The sequence below is a fragment of the Colletotrichum acutatum genome, assembly GCF_030867785.1.
Source record: "Colletotrichum acutatum strain CBS 112980 chromosome Unknown BDZ83scaffold_36, whole genome shotgun sequence".
Taxonomy (NCBI): Eukaryota; Fungi; Ascomycota; class Sordariomycetes; order Glomerellales; family Glomerellaceae; genus Colletotrichum; species Colletotrichum acutatum.
In genome coordinates this window covers 31,347-55,788 of record NW_026849030.1, presented here as the reverse complement: position 1 = coordinate 55,788, position 24,442 = coordinate 31,347, and the positions used below count along the sequence as shown (strand labels likewise).

General features: G+C 54.2%; 5 protein-coding genes across 5 annotated transcripts; 2 read left to right on the top strand and 3 right to left on the bottom strand.

Annotated features, from left to right (window-relative positions):
- Positions 1-1,206: 1,206 nt before the first annotated feature.
- Positions 1,207-3,058, bottom strand: BDZ83DRAFT_718753 (adenosine/AMP deaminase; the record flags this gene model as incomplete). Its single annotated transcript, XM_060512108.1, has 3 exons — positions 1,207-1,423; positions 1,489-1,885; positions 1,939-3,058. The coding sequence occupies 3 exons, from the start codon at positions 3,056-3,058 to the stop codon at positions 1,207-1,209; spliced, it is 1,734 nt and encodes a 577-aa protein (XP_060366017.1).
- A 3,601-nt stretch (positions 3,059-6,659) lies between these two features.
- BDZ83DRAFT_575402 (RmlC-like cupin domain-containing protein) lies at positions 6,660-7,808 on the top strand (the record flags this gene model as incomplete). Its single annotated transcript, XM_060504811.1, has 1 exon — positions 6,660-7,808. One exon carries the CDS (start codon positions 6,660-6,662, stop codon positions 7,806-7,808), a length of 1,149 nt encoding a protein of 382 aa, XP_060366016.1.
- A 3,458-nt stretch (positions 7,809-11,266) lies between these two features.
- Positions 11,267-13,652, top strand: BDZ83DRAFT_575285 (uncharacterized protein; the record flags this gene model as incomplete). The annotated part of the gene is made up of 8 exons (XM_060504792.1): positions 11,267-11,429; positions 11,489-11,521; positions 11,591-11,856; positions 11,936-12,062; positions 12,148-12,636; positions 12,707-12,802; positions 12,867-13,546; positions 13,623-13,652. 8 exons carry the CDS (start codon positions 11,267-11,269, stop codon positions 13,650-13,652), a joined length of 1,884 nt encoding a protein of 627 aa, XP_060366015.1.
- A 742-nt stretch (positions 13,653-14,394) lies between these two features.
- Positions 14,395-17,865, bottom strand: BDZ83DRAFT_575304 (FAD binding domain-containing protein; the record flags this gene model as incomplete). The annotated part of the gene is made up of 1 exon (XM_060504795.1): positions 14,395-17,865. One exon carries the CDS (start codon positions 17,863-17,865, stop codon positions 14,395-14,397), a length of 3,471 nt encoding a protein of 1,156 aa, XP_060366014.1.
- Positions 17,866-19,489: 1,624 nt separating this feature from the next.
- On the bottom strand, positions 19,490-21,962 carry BDZ83DRAFT_617414 (E1-E2 ATPase-domain-containing protein; the record flags this gene model as incomplete). Its single annotated transcript, XM_060508028.1, has 1 exon — positions 19,490-21,962. A coding segment is annotated over exon 1 (2,204 nt), but the record flags the coding sequence as incomplete, so codon positions are not given.
- Between the last annotated feature and the right edge of the window lie 2,480 nt (positions 21,963-24,442).

Here is a 24,442-nt window from a genome sequence, read left to right as displayed (position 1 = left end):
CGCGGCATAATCACTAGATTCGAGATCAGCTCCCGCGCAAACGTTTTGCCGTGTAGATAGAAAATCAAAACGTTATCTTTTGACGTCCTTTTTATACATTTCTCTACCGTATCCGTGCTACTTATGCAAGTATTCAGGGGGTGATTGATCAAGAAGTACCGAAAGTCTAGCGGTACTTGACTGTGATGTACACCTCCAGGTACCAGATAACAGACATCCTCTTAACGGTCGTTGGACCAGCAGAGTTCCCCTCACACAGGATCAGGCTGAGATGTGCGACACAGAGTCCACGGTGGCGCAGTGGGCTGAGATAACGAGCCAAGGCTACAGCCTGATCGATGTTGGCGTGTAGTCTTGGCCGGTATCTTCTCCGCGTCGAGGCGTTGGAGTCATGGAGGATCTTTCTCCAATATAAGTCCCGAAGTCTAGGATATCTAACAAAGTGCTTGCCTATACTGGCAAACTCCAGATGCCCAGTTACCTCGCTCGTTGTCGGGGTTTCGAGGGGGGGGGGGGCACGGGGAGAAGGGGTAGGACACGAAAGAGACGGAGATGAAAATGAGATGAACGAGTGGGGGACCCGTCCCGGGCGATGCCTCGCGGAGGAGAAGTCCCAGTGCAGCGAGTGTTGGGTTCCGCGGCGGTCGATTTCTTGGCTGGGCGGAGCTGAAGGGGGAGGAGAGGAAGAGAAGGAGGGGTAGATCGTAAGTAGCATGTTGGCTGGCCCACTGCCAACTAACCTTAAAAGCCTATTTCCGGGCTGGCACCAGTCCCTGTCTGGCCCGAGTTGAAGATTTAGTTGATATCAACGAGGACTCGGCCGAGATACAATCTTTGCAAGTGAAGTATTTGGACACACCTTTACGTAGAAGAAACAAGAGGAATAAGTTGTATGGCAAAATATATAGCTAATTAATGAGATCGAGGAACGGCCCGTCGTCGCAGCTAACGCCAAGACTGTTACTGTCCGCGATGCCGCCCCCATGGAACTTTGTATGGGTTCGGCAATCGGCAGAAATGATACATCGAGTCACATTGATTTGATACTTCATTCGCCAGCTGCACTACAGGCCTGGCAGTGTTCTTTCGATATTCATAAAGACATTCATCGTTAAATCTTCTAAAAAACTTCCCCGTATCTGTCCCATGGTATATCCAGAACAGACCAAGGAAAAGCCGGGCACGTTAGTTGCTCCAGCCGAGTCTCTACTCTGAAATCTCTGACGGCAAATCCTTGAACTCTTTGAGAATCCAGTCCAAGAACAGCTCCCAACGCTTCTCCCATTCCTTCCGCACACTCGCGAGCTCATCTTTTGACATGCAAGAGTGCTCTAGACTCCACTCAATAAGCTGTCGCCAGCCGTGCAAAGTCATGTCCGTCTTACCCACCATTGCTTGATAGAAATCATGTGAAAGAGTTGATCTATGGTGACTCTGATTAGCTTCTTGCTGTGTCGTAGACACATACTAAATGAGGGAAAGACATACCTGAATATTGTTCCGTTATCCGAGTTTAATGTGCAGTGTACGTTATTGGCGAGCAAATTGTACATCGAGTGGCCCGTAATCCGGGGCGTGAGACCAAGCTCCTCATTAGAGATTGGGCACACCTCAAGGCAGATACCCCTTTTCTTCATGTGCTCCATGATATAGGGGTGCCTGGCCAGAGCAAATCCGTGGCCGATGCGCTTCGAGTTGAGCAAGAGCGCATCCACAAGATTGCCGTCCGTGTCGTTACCAATGTCTGTCGTCTCTCCGCAATGAAAGAGAAACGGAATATCAACTTTAGGCTTAGATTCTTCACATCTCTTCCTGAAGGCGAGGAATTCTGTAACGAAATCCCGCAAAGGGCGACCTTGTGATTCTTCGCCAACCAGATCAAATCCTGTTCTCTCAGTTAGTTGTCTGCTTAAAAGATGACTGCGTTCAAGGACTTACCAGCGATCCACTGGGGCCATTCCTGCTTGAATTCGAAACACTCGTCGAGCGCAAATGCCACCTTGCCATTATCAAAAGACCTAGGGGTGCAGTATATGACTTTCAGCCCGCCAAAGTAGTCTTTGGTCTCCTTCTGAAACTTGTCGTATTCTTCCGTAATGATTTTCATGATACCTCTATTGTCGATTTGCTTCGTACCGTCATCAGACCAGAGTTGATTTGTTTTCATAAAGTTGGGCCGAATCTCGGCATACTGAATGTTGTCGCGAACGAAATCTTCAAGAATGCCCCGTGTGTATTTCCGGTAGGCACTCTCATAGTTGAAGAGACCCTTCATCATGCGCGTCCGGCCGTTGAACTTCTCCCATGCTCCCTGAACTGTTTGGAGCGCGTTATGTGCTTCATCTTCGTGAAAGACAAGCTTGCTTGTGAGCCACTCCTCGGCCTTCATGCCGTTGTAATGCTTGGGGAACTCTTTGATAAAATCTGAGTATTTCATCATTTGTCGGGTATCATAGTCGGCCTTGAAAAGGTTTCCCTTCACTTCGTTTTCCTTTTCGAGCGGTAAGATGGTAAATTGGATTTCACAACGGTGAAGGTTAGTCTTTGCCGCGCTCGGCGCCAACGACAGATCGCTTTTGATAAACATGCGGGGCATGGTCTCGGCAATGCCCAGCAATACATGAGGCTGCAAGCAAGCATTGAAATGAATATGAAGGTGTGCTCCCTTTGGCATCTTGACCGCAATTCGGAATAGGCTCGTTTGGTTGATCAAATCGACGTTGGATAGGAAATGGTCAGCAGCAAACCGCGCATGTTCCTGACCACCCCACCCTTGCCTGGCGTCAGCCTTGTCATACACGTCCTCCTGGTCCTTTTTCTTGAGTTTCTGAATGATGGCGTTGGCTCTCCGCTCCTTCTCTGATGCCCGCATCTTTGCGCTGAAATCAAAGGATAGTGTATTCTCGCGATCCAAGATTTCTTTTCTTTGGTGGAAGTACTCGTCAGGTCCATCTATTCTTCTGGCGTCGGTCTTATCGAGGGTAGTTTTCCGGCGCATCTTGAAGATGTTATTGATGACTACCTCGTGAGCTTCGATCATTTCTTGGGCCTTGTCCATGTCTGCTTGGTGTCTGTGGTGATGAGTGCGATGGCGTTGGTGTCGAAGCTTCCGCAGCCTTTGGGAAGAGAGTCGTGTGATGGGCTTTGCATTGATGTCCCTACTACCCTGACCATCCTTCTCGCCAGGTGCATCGTCCTTTTCAATGTTTGAGCACAGGCTGCCCATGAGACTATTGACAGAAGTGAATAAAGAGGTTGTTCCTTGACGTTGGCTGCCGGGTAAACTTTGGATGGCAAAAAGGTGGCTACCAGGCAGTGAATCGGCGGTAAGGTACACAAGAGGACCAGGTTGGTGTTGCTTTGTCGGGATGTTCTATCGCCGTGTTTCGAAGATCCACGATCGCAGGGAGACGAAAGTCAATTTAATTGAATGCGCAAAGCTCCTCGGCAGCTCTGGCGATCATCATGGGCCCGTTTTCAATGTCCTTTATTGGAACCTGGGAACTTGGGAAGTGGAAAATGTCCTTCCCTGGGTGAGGTAGTGCGATGACAAGCAATGTAGGAAGAAGGTACGTTTGTTTGCGGTACCAACAAGTGCCCGGCTGTACCTTTAGCTTGGAGGTCTCATGCTTGGCCTCAGGTAAGCGCAGCTTTCATGTCAAGCAAGGCGTGAGGAGGTAAGGAAAGTGACATGCGGCGGTTTCCAGCTCAGCTGGAACCATTCAAAGGTGAGCAACAAGCGGTCCTCCCCTCTACGCCTAGATCCTGGACCAGGCAGTGACAGGCTAGCAACGCTGCGACCCAGAGAGGCGGCACAAGGTAGATGGACGGAGGTAAAAGGTAGGTGGGCTGGAAATGAGTGTGAATGAGGTGGGCTGGGAGAACATGAGGTAAGGGTAGAATGAGGGGCAGGAGGGAGCTGCCTAGGTACCTTTCCAAACTGGACAAGAAAGTCGTACCCAATTTAGCTTAGCTCGGTATCCAAGCCACATGCGCAGTTCTTCTTCCGACTTGGCCAATGAATGGACCCTTCACAGGCTGACACGCAGGCTTTCTACCTTAGTTTCTACCTCAGCGAAGAAGCTGCCTCCCAATTCCCATCTTTCTTTCGCCTGCGTTTACCCATTTCACTTGGGGCTATTGGAAGACGGCAGGACCAGACTTTCGTTGTTTGGCCAATCCTTTCCCTCCCATCTGACAGTTTCCTTTGGCAGGCGGGGGCTTCCAGTTGGCCGTTTCAACTTTCCGGTCAGGTACAGTTGTTGGAGCTCACGGGATTTCTAAATGCCTTGTCTCACGTGTCACGCACCTGAACCAACAAAGCATTTGCCTACTGCTGCGAATAGGCATCTTGGGAATGCTTCCCGTCATCTTTCACCTCTTCTAGGGTCATCCTTTACCGGATGAATCATTTCCACCATTTTACCCTCTCAACAAAGCCAAAATGCCTGAACCGCAAGCGAGTACGGTGTTCGGGGCCTCTTCCTCACTCAAACTACCGACTTGCCCAAGAAATCTTAGGTACTTGGCCAACTTCGTCCACATCCAACAACCCGCAATCATGATATCTCAAACTTGAGGTAGTCACGTCCACACCTCATGCGACCCCTTCCAGAAGTTCACAATCGCAGGGGGTCATTCTCACATGGCAGCCACACCGTTGTAGATCTGCAAACGCCCCGATACGGGACCTGCTCGGCGCACGAGCCATTCCCACTATTCCAGAGAATCGGAATCTTCAACACATGCCCAGCACCCCTGTTGGGGTATGACAACGATTAATCCTTTTTGGACCGCGCCAACTTCATTCCAAGGCAGCAAGGCTGTATAGCGCTTCATCGTTGGCTCCCGCTAGTATAGAGTAATAGACTCTTCGTCCATCTACGGACAGCATACCAACAGGTACGGAGTACGGTCCGGCCAGATTCGGAGGCCCCGACAACGGTCACCTCTCGGTCACCTCACGGTTCTCATCTTACCTTACCCGCCGGCTTTACCCCTCAGCAGCAGTGGCTTACACCAACAAGCGCCTACCCTTGATCACTCCACGCATGGTTTAAGCCTCAAAGACCTCATGTTGGAAATCCTCTGAGGCCACCTGCCTTTCTTTTGTAGTGTTCCCTCGTCATACTACGCCGCCCGGGAAAATGGCGATTCTGCGTCACGCCGGAAACAAGCTTACACCCTTGTCAATGGCCGGGTGAGACTGGCCTCGAGGGTACCCAAGATGGGTCAGCATCGAGCGATCCTCCTTATACAGTTTTCTTGTGGCTTAGGTCACTATCTGGTGTTTAGTCTTGAAAGTGAGTCGTCAAGTGATGGCCAACTTCACGCCTCGAAAACGAAGAGTGGCAAAGACTTGGTACCGAAGGCGAGCGTATAGCCTCCTCGGAACACTGCCACGCTCAACCGCAAACGGCCTCTGACCCTCACGAGTGGTCGCTGATGAGCATGAGCGACAGAAAAATGCTTATGACTGTATCTTGCTTCGGATCTGACCGCAGAAGTCTGTAGGTGAGATGCCTTTTTCGGTTTCCCATTCTCTGGCCCAACCTGAGACGAAGTGTCATTAAAGGTACCCAACGTTCCAAACTATGCCGCCATACATCGTGGAAGGTCTTGGAAAACGGTCCCGAGCTGTAGTTGTTGGATTGACTAGTGACGAAGACGCCTTGCATCAACACCCTCAACGGAAAGGTCGTGAAACGAAGTGTACCTGGCCGTGTCGACGCCAGTGGGGTGCTTGGACACAGACAACACTTCCTGATTCCCATTGTTCAAAGACCTGCTCCTTTTGAACAATACGAGAACCGGACTGTCGGCTCACGGCACCACAATTTGACCGAGCTGCGCAACTTCAATATCCTTACTCCTTCGCTGCTCCCCTATAATACGACGTGTGAAGCTTCTCAAGTCCGGAATTCCCGGGTGGAGTCAAATCGTTCAAAGTCGACAAGGGGCTTTGCATCTACCGATTGACAGGGAACTTCGGGAATTCCGCCCAGATGTACGTCAAATGTCCTCTGAGACCCATACTCGAGTGGAAGCCGCCTCCTTCTAATCATCGGGATACATACGTACGCCAACCCACATGCCACCTCCGTTATAGTATCTGGTTCCATTCGGTCTATCCTTCGGTGCTTCCATTTGTCGATGCTATCTTCAGCTCATCTTCGCCCTGGTTTGCGTCATGCATGCAGGATACCCGCGATCCCCGGCGCTTGTTTCTTCAAATGGGATGAACAGCGGGTCGAATGGGTTCGAGATGGAGCCATTCTAGATCGAAGAAGAAGGCCGTTTCCACGTTAACACCACAAGAAACATGTTAGTCAGCGGACAAGCGGAGCATGTAGCTCGACCTGGGAGCTCGGTGTCCCTGTTCAGATCAGGAACAAGCAATGACGTGCGGCATGGGTTAGACTGGATGGAAATCCCGCGATAGGGTCTTTCTAAGGGGGCAACGGCTCGGACACCGAGCGAGGATCTTCATGCCCGGCCGTAACGTTGGTTTGTCTACTCTCATGCTGCTATAAGTTCCCAGTGCTTCCCCCGAGATGGGTTTGTTTCTTTCTCGCTCGCCCATCCTGTCTGTGTGCCATCTTGGAACTCGCCATTAAATAAACTTGTAAACAAAAGTTCAAGTTTAACAACTCGCCAACATGAGATTCTCAACGCTCGCAGCCGGTCTCCCCCTCGTGGCGGCGGCTCCTCAGGGTCACTCCTTCAAGCAGCAGGCCAACAGCACCGGGAAGAGCCTCATCCTCGACCAGGCCCCCGAGACGTCCCAGCCCTACGCCCTCCGCAAGGGCTCCGGCCGCGCCGTCGCCGTCGGCGAGCAGGTCTACCGCTTCTCCGTCACGGGCAACTCCTCCGCCGGCGCCTTCACCCTGATGCAGACCAACGCCCCGGACTCGTCCGACCTGGGCGTCCTTCCCCACATCCACAAGGTCCACTACGAGAACTTCTACTGTACAAAGGGCCAGATCCAGCTCTGGGCAAAGACCAACAGCTCCGGCGAGCAGGCCCGCGTCCTTACTCCCGGCGACTACGGCGCCGTGCCCCACAATACGGTTCACACCTTCCAGATCACCGACCCGGACACCCAGCTCACGGGCGTCATCCAGCCCGGCGGCTTCGAGGAGCTCTTCATCGCCATCGCCAACTCGGACTTCGTCTCCCCCACAGGCTCCGAGTTCGTCCCCGCCGCCTCCAACGGCTCCTCCTCCGGCTCCGACCCGGCCCTCATCTCCGCCCTCGAGGCCTTTGACGTCTACGCCCAGCTCGACTTCAACCCCCGCCGCGACCTCGTCAACGGCAGCGCCGGCGGCGCAAACACCTGGCACACGGCCGCGAACACCCTCGCGCCCGACGCCGTCACCCCCAACTTTGTCGCCAAAAACCGCGGACCAAAGTACCTCAACGCCGACGGCGGCGTCTACCACCTCGTCGCCCCCTTCGCGACGGCCAACCAGACGGCCAGCAACTTCACCATGGGCACCGTCACCCTGAGCCCCTTGCTCTCCAACCAAACCGCCACCAAGGCGAACCTCGGCCAGCCCCTGGCCTTCCAGCTCGAGGAGGGCAGCCTTGAGGTCGCCGTCGAGGGGTACGATGCCGTCACGCTGATCCAGGGCGACGTCGTCTTCGTCCCGGCCAACGTTGCCTTCACCTACGCCGCCTCGTCCGCCTTCACAAAGTTCCTATACGTCAGCGGCGGCGGCGACGGCTTCGACTACCAGCTCCTTCAGCGTGCTGTGCCTTGGTCGTATGCCACGTACCCCATCGACGCTGGGTTCACTGTGCAGTAAAGAGAGTGATGTTGCTTTGGGGCAGGGCCAGGGGGACAGAGGCTTGGTCTCTGCCCCAGGAACTTTCACAGTACTTTCAAGAGTTGTACATTTTTCAAGAGATATTGTACACGAATCCTCCTCACAGAAACAGTTTTTCTACTTCTTTCGTGCAAATTTGTTCTCCTGCTCGTTATACCCCCGGGATGAGCAGCCCACAAGCCGCATGAGGCCGACGGCGTCAAGACTCCCGAGGTACCATATGCATTTCTTTCCAGATAGTAACAACATTACAACCTTTTGGCAATCTATACGAAGCCCCTTTTCGGTGGCAGTGCCCGGCCCGTTCTTTCGTGATGATGAGATGGTCCATGGAGGTTTGATAGTCATGGAGCTAAGTTACACCGCCTCTGGGTCGAGTAGAAACACTTGGTACGGTATTTTGAACTGCCGAGGAAGGGTCTGTGAGATGGGTCCAGCGCAAAGCTTGGAACCCCCCGCGAATCACCAATTCACACTCACGTCTCATCGATAGGTACGATCATATTCCACGTCCTGCCCAGCGAAGCAGTGGCTCCTACGGGGCTAACTTTAACCTCGTGTAAGAAGTCAGCGGGGGATTATAACACCAATTTCCCCGCGAGGCTTTCCACCGAGGCGAACTTCCACCACAGCGAAATCTCGCAAATCATCAGAACGGTTTTCTACTCGGACCGATCTCCGTAACCCAAATCACTCAACCTTGCGAGTAGCGGATTCTGCGACGAATGATTGTCTAGGGCATTGAGCAAGGCAGACTATTAAGGAACATGGATTTTCCCCATCTCAAACAAGGACATACCAACCTCGAAGGAAAACCGAAAAGTTCCATGGTTCTCAAAGATTAATACCAACGCTAATACGATGTGTTTTGGGCAATGGTGGTACTTTCTTTACCCAGGGAAAGGGGGGCGGGCGAACTTTTGGGAAAAGGGGCTTGGGTGGTGCACAGCCACTGCCCCGTGGAGTTGGCGATTTGAACTAGACTCAGTTCCACTTCCAGTCCAGGCAGAAGTAAGATCTCGTAGTATTAATGAAATGTATTGGAGTGCTCTCGATTTGTTGTCGAGGTAGTTTATTCACTCAATAGTGATGTGGTCGATATCGCCATCAGTGGGGGAGGTTCGAACTTGGAAGTGTTCCATGATATCACAATAGGCTGGAGACAGAGCCCATGGTCAGCTTCGCTCTTTTGTTGAAATATCTCCTCTTCATCTTGGACTTAACTCAAAACTTGATTTCTCAGGTCGGGTGACAATTATAATCGAGGAAGAATTGCATGTTCAGCAGTCAGACGGCATCCTAGTTGTATTTACAGATAACCAACCAACTTGGGACTTTTGTTGACTTTTTGTTTTTCCAGTTCGACTCACCTACCGTATTAGCTATGTAGATTCGCAGGAACTCCTCCTGGTTCCTCATTGCCATATTTTTGACTTGATCTATCACTTATGAAAAAAAAGACAAAAAGGAAAGGAAGGAATGGGCTGGTGTTCACTTACGCTAGAATCCACGCTCCTGTCCGGACTCGAACAGCGCGCCCCTCGGACCAGCACGGCTTCATTGGAGTATTTATTTTGGCTTCTCTGCGTCAGAGTGTAAACCACACGGCCAATCGGCCGGATGGGTGCTGGTGACAGAAACGGGTGATTAGACTCCTTACGTACCAAGGGCAGGTCAAGGAAGGAGGGACGTAGAGATTCCTGGGCAGGAGCGAGGCGGTAAGCACTTACCATAGCATTCACCCTTGATTCAAAGACTTGTTCATATTTGTTTCGTGAATAATTCTAGACGTTCATCACCTTTGGCTATGCGAAGGGTTCTCGGGAAGGCTCATGAAGAAACCTCGAGGAAGATGTCGTAGGTTCACTCTCTCAAAGCTTTATACGGCAGCATTCCTTCCCTTAACGCGTTCTTAAAGTTGTTTAGAAACATGAAGTAGCATCTTCCATGTCTCCTGATTGTGGTATGTAGAGCTCACTGTCTTCCTATCGGTCGAGTGCTGGGTGCCTTTGCCCAAGACGCGAGGATGGGAGGAAGACAGTTGCTGTGAATTATTTTGTGCCTCCTCTTGCTAAGTCGCTTGTACTAGCACTCTAAGATAGCATCATTTAGTTATAGGAGAGTTTCTGAGTTAGCCATGCTCGTGGCGCTTCCTTTCTTGTGTATGTAGCAAACGTTACAATGAGCGTGATGGTGTCCTACACCAAGTATATGTAGCATATTAGACGGGAGCCTAGGAAAATTGAACCTCATAACTGTATGCTTTAGGTCCCGGATCTATACGGATGGGTCATTCTTCCGTGTGAAATCAACCGTGAGATTTGCCAAATTGTTCATGAGTTATGGTCAAACGACGACGCAGCGTACGAAATATTTCAATAATTCCTGAAATCAAAACTCCGACTTGACGGTCGGACTAGGCGAATGACAAGAACACCTTCTACCACTCGGGACGGAGAAAAGAAACGAAACTACAGCCCGGGAGGGCTCCAGGCACCCGCATCATTCTGGTCAGCTTCCCCGCTCCAGAAAGACGAAAGAAAACGTATGGCGTGACCCGATGCGTACCAGCGGCGCAGCCTCTGCACGCAACCTCGCATGTGTTCTCGCGCCAGAGGAAATGGAAACTCGAGTCCGTCTCTGTCAAAATGCGAGGTCTGTTTCACGCCTGGACCGTTCTATTCGGGCACGCCTCGACTTTACCCGACAGCCTGGGCAGTCCCTCCCGCGTTTCCGCATACATGGAAGATGCGGCTTGTCATGCGAGACGAGAAATGCTATTGACCAGAAAGATATCAAGATGAGGGGTAATGACTGTGATGAGGCTAGCTGCAGCTGGCAAACAATAACTTGAATCACTCGCCGGTGTCTTTTCCTTCCTTAAGACAAAGTCCGTCTGAGAGATGGAGAGATCAAAGTTGGACCGGTCTGGCTGTCTTCGGGTTCTGTGATAGAATATGAGAAGATCTGGTAGACTTTTGGAATAATCATTGTGAAGCTTACTTGGAAGAGGGTTTGTCAACTTGGCATGATTTGAAGCCGGATACAATAGAGCCAAGGCTGCGTGAGTAAGGCTCTCGACAATGGCTGCAGGACATGATGCGCTGCAACGTTGGCGCTCTCCCAAAGCAGAATCACATAACAATGGCACCTGCAGTGTTTTTACGCGAATCGGCATCGCTGATGGCGTGAAGAGCAGCAGAGATCATCGTGGGCGGCAAATACGCCAAGCTCGCCTCGCATGGCCCTCTCGCTATGTAGGCAAAGTCTTTTCGATCGGAACTATATAAACATGAGAAAAGAATGTTGGATTCAGGAAGCACATCCATAACTTTTCTCTAATCTCTTTCTCTATGCCTAGATATTGTTGAACTCAAAGAAGCGAGCTGAGAATGCTAAAGATCTCTGCCCATATGGCCTCCTTGGGCCTCTTGCTAATGAGTATCCCGGGCGGTATATCATCAAGTATTCCCCGGTCCATCGCCCACTCGAGGATCCTTCCCAGAGCTTGTGACGTCAATGCAGAGTACGACTACGTTATCGTTGGAGGAGGTACATCCGGCTTGACAGTCGCGGATCGATTGACTGAAAGCGGCGAGCGTAAGTTCGCCCCAGAAGCAGGGGGAGGACCACACTATGCTAATTTTGACACTCGCAAGATACTGTCCTGGTGATTGAGCTTGGGCTATTCGGTAAGTTATGATCTCTTCTTGAAACGTACATCTCCAGAGAGTCGAACAGGAGCTAACAACCTAACAAAGACAACTCATCTCAGGTGAATACCGTGACGACTGGCCTACTATCCTGGCGTAACCAGTCCCACACCTTCAACTTCTCCTCCGTACCCCAAGAGGGTCTCAACGGCCGCAAGATCAACGTAATTGGCGGCGTCATGCTCGGTGGCTCAACGGGCGTCAACGCCATGCAGGTCCACCGTGGCCAGAAGGAGGACTACGACAGATGGGGGTCCTACTTCAGGAATGATTCGGAATGGAGTTGGGATGGCCTGCTGCCTTACTTCAAAATGGTGAGAAATCCCGATCTCTAGAATCATTCTTTCTGTCCTCTATCAAGTGTTTGTGGCTGATGAAGCAATGGAACAACAGGCGTGGAACTTCCACCCTCCTACCCCCGAGCTGACCGAGCAATTCGACATCAAGTACGACGCGAGCTTCTGGGGCAACTCATCCGGCATCCACGCTTCGTTTCCGACTTTCCACTGGCCTATGCTGAGTATCTATTCCTCTTTTCAATATCGCCCGCTGATTCACAATGTGGAAGCATCATGCTAACAAAAAGGCACCGCCCGCAACAACAGAGACCGAAGTAGAAGCCTTCAAAGAGATCAAGGGCGTCGACTTCCCCGCCGACTCGGGCGCCGGCGACCCAGGCGTCTTCTGGTACCCAACCTCCTTCGATCCGGCCACCGTGACGCGCTCCATGGCAAGGCGAGGCCACTGGGACGGCATCGAGGCCGCGCGGGACAACTACGAGACCATTACCGGGCACAAGGTCCTGGAGGTCCTCTTTGACGACGACGGCAACATCGAAGCTGAGACGCGGACCGCCGTAGGGGTCTCCTATGTCGAGGCAAACTCCACTACCGCCAAAGGTGCGCGGATCGTAAAGGCTAGAAAGGAGGTCATCATGGCTACGGGATCCATCCACACGCCGCAGATTCTTCAGCGCAGCGGCGTAGGCGGGAGAGCACTGCTCGAGGCCGCTGGGATCGAGGTCGTCGTCGACTTGCCCGGCGTGGGACAGAATTTCCAGGACCACCCTGTCGGTGCTGGGGCTACCTTTACCTGTGAGCTTCGATATCTTCCTTTTCAAAGGCATACAGCGTTGGAAATTTGCTGACACCTTTTTTCATCAAGTCACAAACTTCGACGTCCACCCGGATATGACCGACCTCGTCAACAACCAGACCTTCATCGACGAAGCTAAAGCAGAGTTCGAAGCAAACCGAACCGGTACGACCTCCCCCTCCCAAGACCGCATCACTCGAATCTTTACTGACACTTCATCCACCGCCAGGACCTCTGACCATCGGCGCAGGAAACGTCGCAACCTTCCTCCCCTTCCCAGTAATAGCCCCCTCCTTCGAAGCCATCACATTCGCCTACGAATCCCAACCCCCCTCAGCCCACCTGCCCCCCGACACACACCCAACCGTAATAGCAGGCTACGCAGCCCAACAATCCGCATTCGCAGCAGCTCTCCGCTCCCCCGGCGCCGCTTTCTACAACTTCTTCCTCCGCGGCAGCCCCACAGAAAGCAACTTCGTCCTCCTCCACCCGCTCTCGCGCGGCACAATCTCCCTCAACACCAGCGATCCCTTCTTCGCCGAACCCGTCGTCGACTACCGCGCGCTGAGCAACCCCACCGACCTTGCCGTGCAAATCGAGTTCATCCGCTTCACGCGGCGGTACTTCCTCGAGTCCGCGACACTGGCGCGCTACGCGCCCGTGGAGACGGTGCCCGGTGCGAATGTTACGAGTGACGAGGCGCTGGGCGAGGCTGTGAGGAGGATGATTAGTCCGACGACGTTTCACCCTGTCGGCACGGCGGCTATGATGCCGAGGGCTTTGGGAGGGGTCGTGGATGAGGGTTTGGAGGTATATGGGGTCCGGGGGTTGAGTGTTGTTGATGCGAGTGTGATGCCTGATTTGCCGGGGGCGTATACGCAGCAGACTGTGTATGCTGTTGCTGAGAAGGTGAGTCTTGATGATGGTGATGATGAGCAGAGGTGCAGAAGTGAAAGGGAAGAGAGGCAAACTGACGAGATTTTAGGCTGCTGATTTGATTAAAGCCCGGGCGTGAGACTTTGCATAAAGGAGGACCGGACCTAGTGGTGACTGTATTGCTGACCGGCAGGTATCTCAGTGGTCAGTGGCGGAGTAACATCCCGGCCAATGTATTTAGATACCTGACCTTGCTGTCATATCACTACTATCTTTCTCATCATCCTGTTTCTAAGCTTCTTGAGGTATATTGCCAAACGAATAAGTAGAGAGTAAAGAAGGAAAAGGCAGTACTGGTGAACAGGTCTTCGATTATTTAGAGCAACAACACTCGATAGAGGACAAGAGCCGGCCATACCTCCGGCTCATCCTCATACCGCCACTGTCCGTCAACATGGACTTGGCTGTTTTGCTTATGACTGCGGTCCACTCGACCGTGACGCCTACTTTATATACTAGTTAGTACTTAGCGTGCTGGCCTTATTGAGCGGCAGATGATTGTGTCAGTCACTTGATAGGATAGAGGGATATAACGCTTGAGAGATGATGTCTCGAGGTTTCAAAGGCTGAGAGCGTTGTTTTGAAAGTATCTTACGCTGTTGACTGAAATAATGAGTTGTGCTGATCATTCGGACATTCACAACAAGGACAACGGCACATGGCATGAAGTGTAGTAAATGTTTGATGCTTGTCCGATTTGACTCAATTGCTTAATCCAGAAAGCTGGCTAGTAACAAGGAAACTTTTCGATAGGACCGTAGCCCTGCTATGTACAAAGAAATATGCCAAACAGATGTCTAGTACACAAGACGCAAAAAAAACTAGTACACCTCGAGGACGTAGCGGCCATCCTCCTTGAGCTTCTCAATCTCGTTGCGGGCATTGACCTTCTTGCCGCTCATCTTGGCCTCGACGTTGATGGCCTCCATCAGCACGTCCGTCACGTCAGGCACGGGCCACGTGGGGCCGCACAGGTAGAAGCTGCCCTCGTCGCGGATGTACGACTGCACGACGTCGCGCATGGACTCGCGCATGCGGTCCTGGATGTAAATCTTGCGCGGCTGGTCGCGCGAGAAGGCGGCGCCGAGGTGCGTGATGACGCCAGCGTCGACGTAGGCCTCCCACTCCTCGCCGTACAGGTACTCCTCGCGCTGGTGGCGGGAGCCGAGGTACAGCAGGATGGAGCCGATCTCCTCGCCGCGGGCCTTTTGCAGGGCGCGGTACTGGACGAAGGCGCGGAAGGGCGCCAGACCGGTGCCGAGACCGGCCATGATGAGGGGCGCCTTGGAGGAGGTGGGAAGCTTCATGACGGAGGGCTTGACGGAGGCGACGACGGTGGCGCCGACGGGGAGAGCGGAGAGGTAGCGGGTGGCGTGGCCGAAGCGGTTGCGGCCGAGGGGGTCGACCCAGTCGACGACGACGATCATGAGGGCGACCGAGGTCGGGGTCACGGCCTGGGCGGAGGCGATGGAGTACTCGCGGCGCTTGAGCGGGGCGATGATGCGGACGAGGTCGTGGAAAGAGGGGCGGGCCGAGGGGAACTCCTGGAGGATGTCGACGTAGGTGACGAAGTCGACCTCGGAGCGCTTCTTGAAGTCGGCAGCGCCTTCGGCACCGCCGAGGCTGGCGAGGACGGCCTTTTCGCGCTCGTCGGCGGCGAACTCGGACAGGGCCTCGTAGAAGCGCTTGGGGGGCTTGCCGAGGACGTCAATGTTCTGCTTGAGGGACTGGTAGACGGTGCGGGTCTCGAAGGCGGCGTTGTCCTCGCGGGCGGGCACCTGGACGAGAGCCTCCGGGTCGAGGCCGTACCACTTGATGAAAGCGCTGACCTCCTCGTGGTCGTTCTCGGCGTGGATGCCGAGGGCCTCGCCAATGTCGTAGGTGAGACCGGAGTCGCCGAGGTCGAACTCGATGTGGAAGATGTTGCGGTCGTAGTTGCCGGGGGTGAGGCGGCGGTTCTCCTTGACGGTGATGGTGTGGGTCTTGACGGGCAGCTCGGGGCGCAGGGCGCTCTCGGTGCCGTAGGCCTCCTTGAAGGCCAGGCCCTTGGCCGCGGCCTGCCAGTCGACGAGCTGGGAGGTCTCCTCAGCCTCCTCCTTGTCGAAGCCGACAAAGCTGTTGGGCTTGATGGTGGCGGGTAGGGGGCTGACGACGACGTCCTCGGGGAGCTCGGCCCAGGCGGACTGGGATTCGACCTTGCGAAGGGCCTGGCTCAGGGCCTCCTGGGTCTCGGCGAGGGTGCTGGAGAAGGCCTCGGGGAGGGCGATCTTAGCAACCTCCTCGGCGGTGATGTCGGAGCGGGCGATCTGGAGGAAGGCAAACTCCAAGAGAACCTTGACAGCCTGGGACTCCTTCTCGGCAAAGGCGGAGGCGTCCAGGATGTAGAGCTCGATGGACTTGTCCTGGATCTGCTTGCGCACGACGGGGGAGAGGCGCTTCTCGATATCCTCCTCCTTGAAGCTGGGGAGGTTCAGGAGAAGCTTACCACCAGCCTTGACGCTCTTGATGATGTCAAGATCCTTGAGGAGCTTCTCCTCACCAACAGCAACGACATCGGCCTCCTCGACGGCGTAGGGCGCCTCAATGGCCTTCTTGGAGCTGCGAATGTCGGTGCGGACGATACCACCCTGAAGCAGGTTGTCGAAAGACTCGTGGACGTAGACGTTGCTGGTAGACTCGCGGGAGAGCAAGTTGCTGACAACAGCCGGAGAGTCGACGGCGACAGAGTTGTCAACGTCCCAGAAGGTGTACTGGTGCGCCTGAACCAAGGCGGGGAAGGGCTTGGACTCGGCTTCGGCACTGAGGAGCTTGCCAAAGATGTCGGCGACGGTCTGGGGCGTCAGGGCCTCGGAGGCGGAGTACTTGACGTCAGAGACGGTGGGGTCCTGGCGCCACTTTCCAGAGAAAGAGATGGAGGTCAGGACGTCGGTGTAAAGCGCAGACTGCAGGGAGGCGTCGTTGACGGAGAGCTCGTCCTTGACCTGGCCGAGGACGGAGATGGTCCTGGCGGAGGCGGGGATGCTGGCGAGGAAGGCCTCCTCGACAAAGGGGCGGTAGACGCGGACGTTGATGGCACCGACCTTTGCGCCGTCGGCGGCGAGGCGGGTGACAACCTGCTTGGCGAGTTGGGTCTCGGCGCTGCCAAAGACGACGAGGACGGCCTCGGCCTGGTCGTGTCCGTGGTACTCGAACAGGTTGTAGGCGGTGCCGAGCTCATTGTTGAAGAGTCTGAGGAGCTCGACGACCTTGCCGGCGTCATCGAGTCTCTTGTTCAGGGACTGAACCTCACTGGAAATCTTCTTGTAGGTCTCGGCGACGCCCTTCTTGTTGAGAGCGTCCGAGGCCTTGAGGGTCTGCTTGGCGAGCTTAACGCCGTCCTCGACTCCCAGGTTGGGGGTGAGGGCGGTCATGAGAGTGGCCAGGAGCGCGGTGTGCTGGCTCTCGTGGTCCTCGGTGGGGTCGAGGTGCTTGTTGAAGACGTCCAACAGGCCAGCAACCTTGGAAGAGATTGCGGCTCTCTCAGAGACACCAGTGGACTCGGAGGTGATGTTGTTGTAGAGGTCAGCGATGCCGCTCTGGCTGAGGGCATCAACGACGCGGGAGGTCTCGCGGGCGAGTCTAACACCATCGTAGATGTGCAGCGTGGGCATCAGAGCGGCCATGAGGGTGGCGAAGAGGGCCATGTGTTGAGTCTCGTAGGCGCTGGAGCTGGCCACCAAGCCGAGGCCAAGATCCTCGGCGGTGCGCAGAGCAGTGTCGTAGTCGGAAACGAGGCCGTTCGCGGCATCGTAATCGAGAGCCGCGACGTGGGCGACGAAGGGGGAGGCGACGCCGTACAACAGGCTCAGCTGGTCCAATGCGCCGCGGAGGTTCTTCAAGCTCAGAGTAGGGGCGAGCAGGGTCTGGGGCAGGTGTCTCTTGGCCAGGTCAAAGTCCGGGCTGAAGATGTAGCCGAGAGCGAGGGCGCCGGCGCCGGTCCTGGTCTGGAGCTGGATGAGGTCGGTGGTCTCGCCGTGGATGTTGCGCTCCTTGGCCTCAGCCCAGGCCTTTGCGGCGACGTCGAGGTCAAAGGTGGGAGCGGAGTAGGAGAAGATCTTGTCGGAGAGCAGGAAGGCGACCTGTTGGACGAGAAGCTGGGCCGTCACGTAGGTAGGACCGGAGATGGAGGAGAGGGCCACGGGCTGGCCAAAGGGAAGGGTGGAAGAGACCTTCTTCTGAGGGACGGACGAGGGCGGCGACTTTGCGTCAACGGCGGCCGCAGAGCCGGTGCTCTCTTGCTGCTTGAACTGCATCTTGGGAGCGGTTGGAGGGGACGAATTGGGAATAAGTACAGCAAAGAATATGTGATTAAAGATGGTCCAAAATACACGGAGGACCAGAAGACAGAGCCTCACCACTCGCAAGAGAATGGTTGCTACTAAGAGACAATTGGGACACTCAAGAGCAAGTTGTACAAGTCACTTGCGTCAACCTGAACGAGAGAGGAGCTTCTTCGTTCTAGGAGGACCTTGAGGTTTGTAAGTGAGGAGAGGTAAGAAGGGAAGAGAGGAAGAAGTTCAAGACAGGTCCTCGTCTAAGAAGACTCCGAACAGGTTCCGAGCATATAAAAAAAAAGTGAGAGCAGGACCGGCAAAGGAGACCCTTTAGCCGGCACTCACCTTACAAGCACGGTTAGCTGGTAGCACCGGGAACCGAGAAGCGCACTCCATTGACTCCATTGCAGCAGGCAATGAGAGACGGGCATTTGTCAGGCATCTTGCTGTCTGGTGGCAGGCGCATTGCTGTCTGCTTCTTGCTGCTTGTTCGCGTGCGAAACTCGGCGTTTGGAAATTGTTGAAGCTTGGAGAATTGCGACTAGGGGACAATTGCGCCATCGCGCGCCAATGAACGACCGGGATCCATCTGCAACGGCCCCACATTGCACCATTTCCGATCCACTCGACGTCCCTTCCCTCCACGTTCCCTGGGCCTACCGGTGCACCCAAGGCACTTCCGCTTACCAAATCCGCAATCTTTGGTCTGGGCTCAGAATTGCGTGCTCGACCATCCGGAAATGCAAGCCTCTTTCGCCCCAGATTCTGACCATTTTACATTCATCAGTGGCGGCCGTCTCACTGCTCGTGTCATTGATTCCAGGCTGTCGGGCGGCCCGTCCGGCAATCGGGTGATGCGGTATCCGCTCGGTCACGGCATCGGCTTCCGCTCTCCGTCGTCACCATTCAACTACACCCCGTACTCATTGCTCAGTCATGTTGTGCCGTACTTCTTTCACAACACAGATAACTATGTCATTGCCAGAATGCAACTGGAAAGAATTGATGTTTGATAATTAGTTGGCTTGGACGAAAGATTTGAAGCCCATCAGCCGTGCTGTCATTGGAATCTTATACATGTCGTTCCATGATCACCTCTGTTTGCCGCTTTCGGACAGTCTCCACTTCAATTGCAGTCCGTCCTTTCCAGAGGGAGAGTTCGACCTCTATCTCGAACTACCCAAACCATTTCTAGATATATCTGTTAAAGTTGCGCGATAAACACGTCTCTCGAGTAGTTTTGATTAAGTTGGCCTAAAGTTGGGTGCATAGATGAAGGGGATGGGTGAGCTGGGCTTCGTACGAAGTCGTGGCTTTTGCGCGGCGTATGTAATCCTCATCCAATTTGATCTCTCTTGACATGAACGTGCACGGCTAGAGAATGCAGCAACTGGCGTCTTGAGGTAGACAAGGAATCAAAGAGCGAAAAGCATAGGGACTTGAGCCTCAAATTGTAAAAGGCATCTCGTCATGTTTGAAACTTCTCTTCAATGGTGCTCAATGATGCTCTTCTCTATTCAGCACATAGGTATCCTCTAGTAACACAACAAGTGATTATACACGGCACAACCGCCAGATTCATCATCTCTCACGCGTCCACTTGAATTCAAAATCCCCCCCCCCCCTACTCAATCTTCTTCGCCCGGAACCCAAGCCACGGCACCTTACTCCTCAACGCCAACGAACTCAGCACGACGCTGATACTAGACAGCGCCATTGCGAGACTGGCCCACACAGGGTCCAGCCGCACGTGCTGCCGCCCACCATTCACGACAATCGGATACAGACAGCCGGCGGCGATGGGAATCGCCAGCAGATTGTAGATGACAGCCCACCCAAAGTTAACCTTGATCCTCCTGAACACGGTCCGGCTGAGCGCGAGCAGCGTTACCACGGCTCGGAGGTCGCTCGTTACCAGCACGAAATCCGCGCTCGAGATGGCCACGTCGCTGCCGCTGCCGATAGCGATGCCTACGTCCGCCTTGGTCAGCGCCGGCGAGTCGTTGATACCGTCCCCAACCATGGCCACCATGGCGCGCTTCCCCGTGTGCTCGTCGCCGCCGCCCCCAGCCCGCGCCTTGAGGACCGATTGCAGGTACGTGATCTTGTCCGCCTTTTCCCAGGGGAGGACCTCGGCGAGCACGTTGTCCGGGTCGATACCCACCAGGGCCGCAACGGCCTTGGCGGTCACGACGTTGTCGCCCGAGAGCATCCACACGCGGGTGCCTTGCTCGTGGAGGGCTTTGATGATGCGGACCGCCTCGGGCCGGATGGGATCGGCGATGGAGAGCGCCGCGACGAGGGTCCAGGGGTGGTCGTCTGACGTTGTGGTAGAAGTAGTAGTAGTAGGTCTAGTGGCGACCAAGGCGACCGATCTAGCCTCGCTCTTCCACTTCTGTAGTTGAGAGGACACGCCTTCGTCAAAGTGGACGGCGTGATCGCGCATCAGCGACTCGTTGCCGACAATCATGTCAAATGCCTCGTCGGGCCTCGCCCCGCGGTTCGTGGCCTTCATGCCCTTGCCGGGCAGTTCCTGAAGGCTGTCGACGTCGACCCAGGCATCCGTCTGCGAGGTGCAGTGGGAGACGATGGCTTTTGCTACGGGGTGGCTGCTGTTCTCCTCAATCGCTCGTAGAGTGGCCAGAACCATGCCGCGTTCGAGGCTGCTCCCCTCGAGGTAGAGCCCGGCGTCCGTAACCTTTGGCTCGCCGCCGACGGTGAGCGTGCCCGTCTTGTCAAAGACAACTACGTCCACGTTGCTGGCCTTTTCAAACGCCTCGCCTCCTCCCTTGGCAAGGATTCCATGCTTGGCTGCGAGACCGCCACCGACAAAGATGGCTGTGGGAGCCGCGAGAGCGAGACCGCAGGGACAGGCGACGACGAAGACGGCAATGGCAAACTGCAGCGCAAAGCCAGCCCATCCGCCCTCCGAATCGAGGTAGTCTCTCGGGAGGACGCCAGCGTAGCCGAGAATCAACCAAGTGAAGAATGTGATGACGGCAATCAGGGTGATGATGGGGACAAAGTAGGCCGTCAGCACGTCGGCGACGCGCTCCATAGGTGCCCTCTTCGTCTGGCCCTCTCGGACAATGGAGACGATCCGGTCCAGCATGGAGGCGCCCGCTGCACCTGTGATGCGTACCTGGATAGCGGAATCCTTGTTGACCGTACCTGCGTGGACCTCGTCGCCCGGTGCCTTCTTGATGAGGCGAGACTCGCCTGTCAAGCTAGACTCGTCGAAGCTGCCTTCGCCCTGTACCACGATTCCATCTGCGGCAGGCGACGCACCGTGAGGCACGCGCACAACGTCTCCGTACTCGAGCATGTCCACGCCAACGACGGTGTCAGTGGTCTTACCAATAGAGTCCTTGGTGACGAGGATGGCCGTGGTAGGTCGCAGCTTGCCCAGCATCTCGACCGCGTCGCCAGTTTTCGACTTGCTGTACGATTCGATTAGGCGACCCAGGAGCAGGAAAAGAGTTAAGAAAACGACGGAGTCAAAGTAGAACTGCGTGTCGTCAACCTTTGTAGGCCTGTTGATGGCGGCAGCAACCATTTGACCAATGGAAGAAACGTAGGCAATGGTCGTTCCGAGCGACATGAGCATGTTCATGCTTCCAAACTTGTAGAATCGACGAAGGATGGGCGTCTTGCTGCCCTTGCGCCACAAATTCCTAATTTCCTTGATAGCTCTGCTGTGGAAGACGTCGGCGCCAAAGAAGTACACCGGCGTTGCGAGGACGAATAGGGCGACCTGGGCTCGGTCGATGCCCAAAGTCCATGGCTTCATGAGGTAATGCTTGCCCTTGTCTGTGTCGGGAACCAGACTCATGTAGACAATACCAATGATGAAAGTCGGGATGGCGATGACAAACGTCAAGTAGACTCGTCTAAGGAGCTGCTGCTGGTGCTTTTGTGTAATGAGTTTTGAGCGCTCCTCGAGACTAGGCGGATGGTAAATCGATGCCTTAAAGGCAGGATCGGCGGCATCGATGGCGGATAGGATTTGTCGAATGGTGAACGAAGGCGCGCTGGGCGTGTACTTTACGGTAACGAGTGGCTTCTCGTGAGTGGGTTTGGACACGACCTTTAGCCGGTGCGTGAAGGAAGTGAGAGAGTGCGTTACTCGGCTGGGGCAATGTTGACAGTAGAGGCCCTTGATTGAGATCTGGACCGTCCTCTCTTGCGCGCCCTTATTCTCAATCTTGACCCTTGATACGCTGTCCAGTGTAGCATCGTAGCCCATATCTTCAATGGACCGAACAATGTCGTCTTGCTTGCCTTCAACGATAAAGTCAATGGTGGCATTGTTAGCTACCAAGTTGACTGCAACGTTGGCGATGTACTCCTTCTTGTTCAACTGTTCAGTGATGGTGTTGGCGCAGGAGGCACAAGTCATACCGCCAATCGCCACGGTTGCTCGCCATTTCTTTTCATCGCTTTCATCTCCGCTGAAGTCATCGCCAGACTCTGCGTATTCCGTGACGCTGTCTAGACTGGCATCGTAGCCCATGTCTTCAATGGCTTCCGCGACCTTTGAAGCGTTGGACTTGTCTCTGATATCAACAGTGGCACTGTTGGTGACCAGGTTGACGGTGGCATTGTCGATCCACTCCTGCTTGTTGAGTTCCTCGCTGATTGTGTTGACGCAGGATGCGCAGGTCATACCGCCGACAGAGAGTGTGACTCTCCATTTTGAGCCTCCTGACGCCATTGCTGTGACACTGTCGAGACCATTGTAGAGCGAGCTCCGCACACTGTTGACGTGTGAGTTTAGTAGGTCTGCGGTTGAAGCGCCGCTATCCTCTGAATCACGGCATTGCTTGCAGTTGAGAAGATGGGCCTCCCGCTGGGCCTCGGGTGAATCAGAAGACCACCCCGGGGCGAAGGAGAGCAGGCCATTGAGGGCGCCGCCGTTGTGTGTGTTGGCGTTGATGTCCATGACACCAGAATCAGGCTGGGTGAAGGTGATGGTGTCCATGTCGAATTCCGTGGCAGCCGTGGTTGTGACACCGCAAATCTCGAAGCCGGCATCTTGAAGTGACTTGGCCATGCACCGGATGGTGATATCGGGGGTTGTCGTGTGCCTGTGCTCAATGGTGACGACGGAGGTGACAATGTTTGGTGAGACCCAGATGACATCGTGACTGGAAGACTCCCGGAGAGCCTGCTGGATGGAAGAGACGCATGACGGGCAGTGCAAGTTGGCGAGCAGAAATGAGGTGGTGATGCGAGGATGCCTTCCGTCGTCCATCGTCGCGGACTGTTGGCCGAGTCGCCGGTGTTTCTGCTAGTTGTTGTTGTCGCCGTCCTTTTTGTATTTGAAATGATAGAGCCGGTGTAGAGGGATGGTAGATGCGTTGGCAGCCTTGAGTGGAATGTTGAGGGAGCTCACGGGAGGGCGACTTGGACGCGAAAGTTGAAACCAAGGTGTGAGTTTTGCAGTAGCTCAGGCCAGCTTTCTCCGAAAGCTACAGGAGCTTCTATACCCGTCCTTGACTTTTCTCTTATTTGAGATATGCGTGAGGGAGATGCCCAAATACGAAGGCTTGAAGTAGGAATAAGCGTAGAAGTAAGGAAAATTGGTAGAATTGAAGGCCGAGTGAGCAGCAAATAGATGAGCGTGGGCAGACGATGTTCAGTTTGCTTCAGAGCTCGGTGTCCGAGTTTTTTCTCCAAATGAATGCCGACGCGAGGGATTGATGCCACGTCCCTTTGATGTAGCACAACCGAAAAAAGACTGCAGCTGCCGGAAAAGATGAATTATGTACGAGAATTCTACGATTGTTTTACTTAGCCCTGGGTTTCTTGATCATTCGGTGTTTGACTCTACTTTTTTTTTTTTTTTTTTTTTTTAATTACAGCGCGGCAATTGTGCTGCTTGGAAATGTTGAACAGAATGGCCCTTTGCCTCTTTGGGGATGCGCGTTTTGTGCGGTGCAGAATTCTCAGGTATCAGAGTCAGCGACTCACCACTTTTTCTGCAGGAACACGGTGATTGCACTGTCGTTGTCGGGTGGCCAGAAACTGTGTTGGCACTGTCTGTTCAGGTACCAAAGACATTCGCGTGACGTAATTTGCTCACAATGGGTCCGTCCAGGTTTCATTTGAGTGCCTCAAGGGGCAGGCACCAGAGGCACGCCGATTTCGACACGCCAAACCCGAGGGTGCCTGCAGTTTGGGTACGGAGTATTCGAACATACAGACTGGAACATACTGGAGACTTCCATTCTAATATCCAGAAGCAACGGAAGGCACGAAGGATACCTTACCTGTATCTCTTCACCTACCCTCTCTACCAATGGAAGCGACTGGGCATCAGTGGAACCCTTAAGCACTCGGCCATTGGAAACCATCGTTTAACCTTTAATCCGATTCACCTTGGTATACACTTTTCTTCTTCTAATCTACGACATTCCATCTCCATCTCGCATCGTTATACCACACCCACTCTCAATCGATCTTTACTAGATCTATCCATGTTCCATCTTCTATTTTCAAGTGGCAAACCTCATCGGACAGCGTCTATAGCGTCTCCCCCGCACCGCGCTAGCCG